The 11273-nt window shown below is 50.8% G+C and overlaps 1 protein-coding gene across 1 annotated transcript in view; it reads right to left on the bottom strand.

Annotated features, from left to right (window-relative positions):
• Window positions 1-11273, bottom strand: part of Hkdc1 (hexokinase domain containing 1) — a 43792-nt gene that overhangs the window by 15977 nt on the left and 16542 nt on the right. The window contains exons 7-12 of the mRNA XM_031347086.1: window positions 9463-9646; window positions 7606-7761; window positions 6240-6473; window positions 5043-5347; window positions 1962-2101; window positions 1710-1829 (exon numbers count right to left, since the gene is read on the bottom strand). Of these exons, the coding sequence (XP_031202946.1) occupies window positions 1710-1829; window positions 1962-2101; window positions 5043-5347; window positions 6240-6473; window positions 7606-7761; window positions 9463-9646 (1139 nt within the window). The remainder of the gene's footprint in view (window positions 1-1709; window positions 1830-1961; window positions 2102-5042; window positions 5348-6239; window positions 6474-7605; window positions 7762-9462; window positions 9647-11273) is intronic.

The following is an 11273-nucleotide window of genomic DNA, read 5'->3' on the forward strand; positions in this document are numbered from 1 at the left end:
CAGAACAGCTTGAGAAACGCATTTCTTAGGTTACATGGGTGAGCTTTCATTTATCAATAAAAACCCTACAACTTTGGCATCTCCCTGATCACGGGTGCTGTTCAGAGCACATAAAAAGTATCGCCCAGTTCTAATTGGCCTTCGCTGGCCATTACCTTCTCAAACCCCTCCACAAAATGACTGCATCTCTCTTTTCTAATAGTGTCACATTTGTCCCTTTGTGGATACTAAGCCACATCCAACCGACTGGAGATGGACTGGAGAGATGGCTCAGCGGTTAGGAGCATTGGCTGCTCTTATAGAAGACCTGGGTTTTGTTCTCAGTACCAATATGGTGGCTCACAACTACCTTGCAACTCCAGTTCCAGGGATCTAATGCCTTCTTCTGGCCTCCACAGGCACTGCACACATGTGCGGCAGATACACATGCAGGCAGAGACTCGAAAACAAGCAAACAAAATAATTTAAAAGTACTCAGAAAAAGAACCAGCAGCTGTCCCAATGTACCCAGGCCCTCATCCACCTTTCCTGATGTCTGGCTTGGCATTTACACTGTGGGAAGTGATCTAGAGATAGCTTCCTGTATTCAGGAGGATGCGCACAGGGTCTGTGCAGACACTGTGCTGTTCTGTAGGACGAACTCGAGCAACATAGATTGTGGTACCCATGGGGAGAGCCCTGCACCCAATCCTCCTGAAGATGCCAAGGAATTAACTCTTTGTGAATTTCAAAATAAGGGGAAATGAAATTAGGTAAATAAGAGACTGCTCCAACTGGGAATCCTACCCATATTCAGTCATCAAATCTAGACACTATTGTGGATGTTAGCAAGTGCTGGATGACAGGAGCCTGATATAGCTGTCTCCTGAGAGGCTCTGACAGTACCCGACTAATACAGAAGTAGAGGCCCACAGCCATCCATTGGACAGAGTACAGGGTCCCCAATGAAGGAGCTAGAGAAAGGACCCAAGGAGCTGAAGGGTTTGCAGCCCCTTAGGACGAACAACAATATGAACTAACTAGTACTCTCAGAGCTCCCAGGGACTAAACCACCAACCAAAGGGTACACATGGTGGGACTCATGGCTCCAGCAGCATATGTATAGTAGAGGATGGCCTAGTCGTTCATCAGTGGGAGGAGAGGCCCTTGGTCCTGTGAAGGTTCTATGCCCCAGTGTAGGGGAATGCCAGGGCCAGGAAGTGGGAGAGGGTGGGGTGGTGAGCAGGGGGAGGGGGAAGGGAATAGGGGATTGTTTTAGTTTTGGGTTTTTTTTTTCTTATTTTATTTTATTTTATTGGAGGGGAACCTGGGAAAGGAGATATTGTAAATAAAGAAAACATCTAATAAAAAAAAGAAATTAGGTAAATAGAAAAGCCTTTAAATGGTTAATTCCCTCTACACCATATGGTGCTCCATGGCTCAGTCAGTAAAGTCCTTGCCTAGTGTACATCCTACACCGGGTCCGATCCTCAGCACCATGTGCATGATGGCGCAGGCCTGCTACCCCAAGACACAGAAGGTAGAAGCAGGAAGATCAGAAAGTCATGGTGATCCTTGGCTACATCAGCAATTCCAGGCCTGCCTGGGATACAGGAGACCCTGTCTCAGAAACAAAACCCAATGTGAGCACAGACACAGAGGAGCCTCGAAATGACCTCTGGGGGAGGGCGGCCTCCAGACTGGCTGTGTGCCTGGCAGGGTCTTCTTACCTTGTCGATGCACGTTTGTCTGCAGGGGAAGGAGAAGGTGAAGCCTAAAGGCAGCTGGGCACCCTTGAGGCCCATATAGTCCAGGAAGTCAGCAATGCACTGCACGATGTGGTCAAAGAGCTGCGGGGGCGGGGGTGGGGTGGGAGAGAGAGCAGCCCTCATGCAAGGTGTGCACTGAATGGGGCGGCGCCTACCCCACCCCCCACCCTATCCCACCCCCCACCCCACCCCACCCCCAGCCCTAACACTCACCTCCTCGCCAGTGCCCTGCATTATCTCCAGAGGGATGGCGAAGATCTTGTTGTACATTCGCACCGACCTCCGCCTGATCTTCACCAGGAGGACGCGGAAGTTGGTTCCCCCCAAATCCAGGGCAAGGAACTTTCCTTTCTCTGTGGAAGAGAGAGTGGAGGCTGCATCCCACCCACAAATGCTGAGCAGGGACCCCTGTTGGGCACCTGGAAGAATAGAGGGCCAAGCCCAGAAGAAGGGGAACCTCTGCTCCCGGCCTTCTACACTGAAGAATCTTCAGGTCCCGGCAAGTGCCTTGAACCTGTCTTAGGCCAGAGCATCTTAGCCCTCGTTTCCCCAAGACCCAAGCACCGCCCATTGCTCCTGAGAACCAGCTTTCATCCTGGGCCTCTTTCTATGTCTACAGAGAGAGGAAGATGAACCTTCAAGGTTCTTCCAGCTTTTTTTTTTTTTAAGATTTATTTTATTTATTTTATGTGTATGAATGCACTGTAGCTGTACAGATGGCCGTGAGCCATCATATGTGTGGCTGCTGGGAATTGAACTCAGGACCTCTGCCCGCCCTACTCGCTCCGGCCCTGCTCGCTCTGGCGTAATTCACTGTAGCTGTCTTCAGATGCACCAGAAGAGGGCGTCAGATTTCATTATGGGTCATTGTGAGCCACCATGTGGTTGCTGGGATCCGAACTCAGGACCTTCGGAAGAGCAGTCAGTGCTCTTACCCGCTGACCGATGGGTCCCAAGCGTCTGGTATAGGACATGATGCGCAGAGCCTGGCACTCAGAGGGCCTTAAGTGGTGAGTCCTGGCCAGCTAGCCTGAGTGCCAGGGACTCCGAAAAGCATTTCTATCTTGTTGAAACAGTTCAGGGGAACCCGTCGCCATAAGCACGAGCCTGTTCTTTTATCGGGTGCACGCATGGTCGTGGTAATGTGTAGGAGGGCACATACGCCACTGCACATAATCGGCGGTCAGAGGACAACTCTGTGATTGGTCCTCTCCTTCCACCCCCACATGCACTCCTGGGGTGGAACTCAGGTTGCTGGGCATACTCGGGGAAACAGCTTTATACTTTGAGCCACCTCATGGGCCCGGTATAAGCCAGCTCCTGGTCCCTCTTCCCTGGTCCCCACATCCTCTGGCTAGGAAAGCAACTCAAGCGGTGCATCATGGAACCCCACAGGTCCACCGCTAACTGCAGGGCCTCCCTCCCCACCCCTACCCCTCGGCATCAGAGCCTGGTCTACACAGCGTCTCTCAGTGCCCTGCATTCACCCACTTGCTTCTGACCATACTGCTCTTTCTGTTTCTCAAACTTGCCAAAGACATCTTCCAGCCGTCTCTGTTTTTCTTCTTAGCGCCTGTTCTTTCCTCGCATCATGTGTCATTTACACTTTTACCGTTTGCCCACCTGTCTAAGATCCGTTCCTAAGTACAGGGACTCTGCTCTACTGCTGGGCCTAGAACAGAGCCTAGCCTGCAGCTTCAGGGAGATTTGAGGGACATGGGAAGGAGGAAGAGGATGAGGAGGAAGAGGAGGAGGAGGAAGAGGAGGAGGAGGAGGAGGAGGAAGAGGAGGAAGAAGAGGAGGAGGAAGAGGAGGAGGAGGAGGAGGAGGAAGAGGAGGAAGAAGAGGAGGAGGAGGAGGAAGAGAGAGAAGAGGAGGAGGAGGAGAAAAGACTGTGACATCCATGGAATGGCAATATTCCACTGTCAGGAAACAGGCCGTGGTTTGTGGGATGAAATGACAGAACTCAAAGCAAACTGGGAGGCCTGAGCACAGGCCAGCAAGATGGCTCAGTGCACCCACTGTGACAGTCACCTCCGAGCCTAACAACCTGAGTTTGAGCCTCAGGTCCCACAAAGTGGAAGGAGAGAGCCAGTCCCCACATACTGTCCTCTGCCCTCCGCGTGTACGGTGTGGCATGCAGAAGCTCCGGAGGGTCACAGAGGTCAGACGGCTGCAGAGAACCGACTCTGCTGCTCAGTGGTTTCCACTCAGCTGAGTAGAGAGAACAGTAGGGTCAAGAGGTGGAAAAGTCAGGGCTGAAACACGAAGGAGCAAGGCTGTAACCCAAACCCCAGAAGAGTGCCAGCCAGAGGGAGTCCTGAAGGTCCCCAGAAGCCCAAGTGTTCAGAGGGAGGGTCGGGGCAGCATAGGGACTTCTGCTGGCTCACAGCAGGAGGTCTATTCCTGTTGTCACCCACACATATACACACAGACACACACATAAACATACATAGACATACACATACACACAGAGACACACAAGCACATACAGACACATGCATATATACATATATACATACATATATACACACACAGGCACAGACACATACTCATACACTTATATACACATAGAGACACACACAGACACAAACATACACACATATACACTCCTATACACACACAGACACATACACTCATATACACACATACACACAGACATACACACACACTGAAACACAAACACATATACTCATACACACAGACATACACACACACTGAAACACAAACACCCTCATACACACAGAGACACACCCACACATACACACACATACATTCATGCACACAAAGTCACACAGAGAGGCCACACAGAAAGATATATATACACTTATCCACACACACACATATACACATTCGTATACAGACACACATAGACAGATACACATATATATACATACAGAAACACATACACTTATACACACAGCCACATTCAACCATGTGCACAGAGAGACACACAGAGAAACGCACACACACACAGACATACACAGAGACACACACACACATATACACACACAAATAGACACTGAGACACACAGACACACACACAAACAGACACACACACACACAGACACACACACACACACAGACACACACCACACACAGAGACACATAAACAGACACACACACAAACAGACACACACAGATACAGGCACCTGTGCACAGTTTAACCAAGAGTCATGCAGACTCTTCCAACTGCCCCTCTCATCATCCAAGGCTCTAACATCATTGCATTTGCAGAGTGTAGACAGGAGCCCTGTACACCCCTAGAGAGCAGGTGCCAACCCACCAACACACCTGTGCCATCAGGCATCCCATAGACATAGGTGGGCAGCATCTTCACGGTAGCGAGAGCATGGGTCTTTTTCTTCAGCCCGTACTCTAGTTCAACCCGCATCTTGTCCCGCACACCCAGGAGTTGCTCTCGGGTCAACTGGAACAAATCCAGCACCTTGTCGATCTGCTTGCGCTGGGCCTGCACCCGAGAGGCCACTGCGGTCACCATGGCAGCCCCCTTGGAGCTTCCACTCTCTGACAGAAGGAAGCGGACATCACAGTTTGGGACCAGTCTCCTCACCACCTTGTGTAGGCGTTTGGGGTACCTGGAGGTAGAGGAGGCAGTCAGATAGTGAGCAGCTTTTTCACCTGGGTCTGGCCAATGGGAACGGACACAGGGCTAGTGGGCGGTGGGTCCCGGGGGACCCTGCTTGTTGGACAATGTGAGGATGGATTAGGACAAACTAGAACAGTCAAAAGGACACTTTAGAAGCTAAGGGAAGGGTGGATGTTTCAGCCCAGAGGGCATGAAGGAACAAAGTGATGGTGGATGTCGCTTCTGTCTGTGGGGAAGGATTTGCTCTCTCAGCCCCTTCCTAGGGTATACGCTCCAGGCTTCCAGTGCAGCCTCTGTTAGCTAATGAGTCTTTCACTCTGAATCTTCCTGAGGAATTTTCATTTCCCATGTCTTCCTAGCAGGATCTGGTGACCGGATAGATGGATAGATAGGTAGGTGGATAGATAGATAGGTAGGTAGATAGATAGATAGATAGATAGATAGATAGATAGATAGATAGATATGAGGTCTTTCTAATTAGGCAATAGCTTTAACAGATTTTTTTTAGATAGGTCTTGTTGCATAGCCCAGACTGACCTCATGCTTGCATTCCTCCTGCCTCTGTACAGTGTAAAGCTCCGTTGCTCTGCCCTCCATCCACAATCGAGAACCTGCTGGTGGTCAGCCCCTCTGAGTTCTGTAATTACTGGTCTGCACCACCACCTTCAGCTAACGGCCTGTCTCTCTACGAGTGATTTCCCCAAAGCACCTGGCCAGCTGTGTAAATGCAGACTCCGCTCAGGCCTCCCTTGAAATCTTAGAACTAGTGCGAGGGAGCTGATTCCAACTGCACAGATACATGACACAGACCTGAGGGAGCACCAGGGCTCGGCTCCAGGGGTGACTCAGCATCGGGATACAGGTTGGCGGGTGGCACTTACTGAGGGTGTGTTTTGTAGAGGGTTCCATCCATGCCCACTGTGGTGCGGAGCCGGGTCAGCTTCTTGTTCTCGCGGAGACGAGTCAGGATGGCTGCCAGAGCAGCCGCGCAGAGATTGGCGGAGCGGAAAGAAACGAGGGTGCATACGTGCTGGACAGCGATGCAGTCCGACTCAGAGGGCTCCAGGCCCAAATCCACCAGGATCTCTCGCGTGTTGGCCAGGCCTTCTTTACTCCTAAACCAGGGGACAAAGAGTGAAAGGCCCACACTTCCCCATGCTGTGGGTATTCCCGCCCCCCGGGACGTTTGATCTCGGGGTCGTGTGCTCTATCTCATGAGAACACAGTATAGCCAAAGACCGCATCAGCACTGAATAGAGCCGCTACCACGTGCCACCGCACATCAAGATACCTGCTAAGGCTCTGGTGCGCATGTGCAAGTTATCTCCTCTGCTCCTCACGAGAATCCTGAGGGGAGGACTTCTTAGAAGAAGGTGCAGGTGAGTGGGCTGAAGCAGAGAGTGAGTGGCTTGTCTCCGCTCACAAGGCTCCTCAGTCCTGGAGCTGCGGCTTGGACTCCAGCAGTTAAATTCTAGAGCCCACGCCTTTAAGCATCTCACGTTCTACTGCCGCTCAGGGTTCAGCCCTGCCAAGCTGGTGCAGACATGGATGGACTCTGCACGTTAGACTGACTGCAAAGCTCAGGGCAGGGCTAGGGGATCCCACTCCTGGGAAGCAGGTCTCTGGCCTGACTGAGCTAAGCTCCTTCATCACACCATTGTGGGGCTTTGGGTTTCAAGACTCAAGTCAGCAGATCTGAAGGCAGCCATGCCAGGAGCTCATGGAAAAAGACTCGTGTTCTACAGCAGGGCTCGGGGACTCTGCTCCATACAGTGTACAAGAGTGCCACCATGTCGTCAGCAAAACTATATGAGAATGTGTAATTTGGGATAAGTATCCAGGACTTGACTCGAATTTTCCAAGGGATCTGTTACACACACACACACACACACACACACACACACACACCCTCCAAATTATTACTAGTCACCATCCAAGGCAGGAGATCATGGCAAGTAGGTGGCTTTCTGACAGTGCAGTCCCTGGCTAGTGACCCAAAAGGGCGTGACACTGAGCCACAGCAGAGACTTCTAGCTTGTCTGAAGCTAAGCCCAGGACTGAAACTCGCTGTGAGGGAGGAAAGTCCGGTCCCTACTGTTGCACCATCACATGTATACACAGCACTGTGGCTACCAACCCCAGCCCTCCACAGAGTCAGGACAGCAAGGGAAGTCCCAGCCCTCCACAGAGGCAAAGCAAGACACCCCAGCCCTCCACAGAGGTAAGAAGGACACCCCAGCAGCTTACATCTCCATGGCAGCCACGTGCTGTGTTTCGATCTTGCCCTTTGTGTAGAGAGCGGAGGACTTTGCGCCCCCAAACAGGAGACCAACTTTGGCCATCTTCAGCAAGATGAGCCTGACCAGCTCCCCCATGTACAGCCCGCTGATCATCTTCTCGAACCTGCGACGGGATGAAAGGGGTCAGTGTGAGTTGCCAAGAGCCATTGCATGGGGGAGCCATTCCTATTTTGGCTACGAGGAGCCACGGTGTTTCAGATTTCTATTTTCCTAAGCTCACTCGGCCATCATGGGACACCAGAGTAAAGACTCGGTGCTTCTAACCTCCACATTGAGCTTCTCTCTCAGAGAACCTGGTGCTAAGATTTCAGTCTGGAGTGTTCACTGAAGGCCGATTTGCCAAAGGCCTGCTCCTTAGCCTATATTCAGAAGGTGCTGGCACCTTTATGAGGTGGGCCCCACAAAATTTCACCCACTGTTAGGGACATATTCTTGGAGAGGGAAGTGGGACCCCAGCCCTCTCTCTGTGTCACACCTACCCATGAGGTAAATGGTTTCCTGCACCACATACATCCACCATAACATGTTGCCTGGCCACAGGCCCAAAAGCAATGGAGCCAGCTGGTCATAAGGCTGTGAACCGAATGTCACACTTCTGCTCTTAGAGCATGTAGATTGAGGAACTTCCCAAACTGTGAGCCAGGTGAACCTTCAGAAGCTGACCAGCTTTAGGCACCTGTTACAGTAACGGAAGGCTAATATGAAGCTTGGAGAACCCAGAGAAGGCCCACCATGACATGGATGGAAGACCTCAGGAGGTGGCCATCGCCTCTGAGCCTCTACACCAGACTAATGGTTTCCTAGGCTGAACAATAATATAATTCTTAGTCTTCAAATATAGGAAGATGCAGTTTCCAGAACTATCTGCTCTTAACTAGACTTATACATTGAATATAAAAAAACTCTTAGACCATTGGGGCTGGAGAGATGGCTCAGCGGTTAAGAGCATGTGTTGCTCTTCCAAAGGACCTGAATTTAGTTCCCAGCACCCACATCACATAGCTCACAAGGAGAGGGTGAGTCCAGTGCCATCTTCTGGCCTCTGTGGGCACCTGCACGGATGCACGTGTACACACGTGTACACATGTGTACATATACACACACAAATAAAAATCATTTTTTTTCAAAAGTAATCATCTTAAACCATGAAGACACAGAAGGCAAGCACGTAAAGTTCAGATTTGATTTAAGTGGGAATTCTTTCGAGTGAAGCAGAGATAAATGAAAACCATAATCCCATGAGCCTCGCTGCCTTGGCTTGTAACAGCTCACAGTTACAGGGAAAGAGGGATGTGCGGGGTCCAGACCCAGCCAGGGCAAATGCGATGAGCTGCAAAGGGTGCAGACCGCAGCACATCAGTGTAGTGTAGTGAGCCTGGAAGAAGCAAAGAGCTGCAGCAGGAGTTAGAGCTCTTCCTCAGGCCAGGGCAGAAGCTCAAAAGGGGCGTGGCCGAACATCGGACACAGTGGCTGTTGTGAGATGAGGCCGCTGAGGATGTCCGGGGCCTGGGGAGCCCCCAAGGAAGCACACCCAGGAAGTCCTGGGCAGAGTCCTGCGCTTTCTGGGCCTGGCTTTCCTCTGTGCCCACTCACCTACATACTCCAAGACAGCAGAAGCATAGCATTTGGTTCGCAGCCTGATCGATGCGAGCCTTGGATGCGCACGCACACCCCAGAACTATGGACTGCGTGAGAACTGTGGTTAGGACCTAGGAGGACAGACTCCCTGCGGGGACGGACCTTCCGGGGTACAGAGAGAGTCTGAGTGACCGAGACTGCCAGGTACTAACAAAGGAACACTCACAGCTGCTTCCCGGGATTGAGTGAGCCCAGGTCCAGCTCTCTGTCAAACTCGGTGCGGATGTCCTCCAAAGCCCCATCGTCCCCGAAGGCCCCCCACTCCGTGTTGATACACATCCTTCCCTCGTCCCCTTCCACAAGGTCGATGTTGCTCATGTCCTCCATGTAACATGCGTTGGTGCCTGTTCCTGGAGAGAGGACCAGAGAGAACATTCAAAGAGGAAAAGGGGCTGGGTAAACCGAGGGGAACTCAGCTACCCCAGGTACTGAGAAAGGTACGCAGGAGAGGGCTTTCCCTCTGCCCCAGCTGGCTCTGGCAAGCCTGAGCTCATGGGCAGTGAGGCTCACAGGGGAGGCCCATGTGTGGAGCCCACACACCTCAGACCATGACGGTGTGCCTCTATGAGTGTTGTCAGCTGTGAAGCTATCCCTTGTGAAAATGCATCAATGCTACCAAAGCATACCTGGGAAGAGGGAGTGAGCTAACCTTATAAATTTAAAAATATCAATCAAGCAGTCAAGCAATCATACTAACCATCAGAGTGCTTCTTAATGCTTTCTCTACATTCCCTCATTCCTCTCCATCTGACACGAAAACTGTTCTTTAAATTTCTCTCTTAGTTATGGGGGTGGGTATGCATATATGTGAGGACAGGTAGCTATGGAATCCAGAATAGGGCATCACATCCCCCCTTGAAACTGGAGTTACAGGGAGTGTGAGCCACCCAGCGTGAATGCTGGGAATGGAACTCGGATCATCTCCAGGCTCTTAAGGGCTGGGCCATGTCTCCAGCCACCGACACCATTCACTCATTCGCTCATGGCTGCGATGAGCCATGGTCCTTAGCTGACCCTTGGTGGTAAGTATCTGCTAAAAAAGCCAGACTCTGATGCTGAGTCCAAAAGCATTCCAGGGAAGCACCCCCACATGCACCTGCTAAAGGATGGTTGCAGATGGGCACACCTTTTGGGGCTCTTTAGGGATTGTGAAAAGATTTTAAAAGTAGAATGAGCTGAGTGTTTGTAAAGCTCTAAAAAAAATTTAAAAAGATATATACTGTACCTGAAGCAAGAGAAATTGTATGCCTCAGTAAAGCTGCTTTGTATCCTCATCCTTCCATTCACTTAATGTCTCCTTCCCTGGCTGATACCCTCCCTGGTCTGAGTATTTTAAATGGCAATAAGAAAAAAATGAGATATATGAGAATGTAGACTCTAACCTGATGTTTGGAAAAAACTTCAGAGACAAGTGTGGGACAATGTTCAGGCTTAAAAACCCAATCTGTGGGGCTGGAGAGACGGCTCAGCAGCTAAGAGCACGGACTGCTCTTCCAAAGGCCCCTGAGTTCAAATCCCAGCAACCACATGGTGGCTCACAACCATCCCTAATGAGATCTGATGCCCTCTTCTGGTGTGTCTGAAGACAGCTACAGTGTGCTTACATATAATTAATAAATATATCTTTGGGTTGGAGCGGAGCGAGCAGAGCTGAGAGAGTGGGGCCGGAGAGAGAAGGAAGTATCTGAAGACAGCTACAGTGTATTTATATATAATAAATTAATAAAAAAAAAAACCCTCAATCTGTAGTCTCGGACACAGAGGGGAGAACAGCAAATGATACCATAACTGGCACGTGCCTGTCTCAGGGTGAAGTGGGGGTCCTGGAAAGGGTAGGAGCTGCAAGCTGCTCAGGTGGTCAGAGCCATTAGGAAAACCAGGCTAAGGAACCCCTTTTAGAAAATCAGAAACTTTAGTCCCAGCACTTGGGAGGCAGAGGCAGGTGGATTTCTGAGTTCGAGGCCAGCCTGGTCTACA

This window comes from Mastomys coucha, unplaced genomic scaffold (assembly GCF_008632895.1).
Source record: "Mastomys coucha isolate ucsf_1 unplaced genomic scaffold, UCSF_Mcou_1 pScaffold3, whole genome shotgun sequence".
In the NCBI taxonomy this organism is placed as follows: domain Eukaryota; kingdom Metazoa; phylum Chordata; class Mammalia; order Rodentia; family Muridae; genus Mastomys; species Mastomys coucha.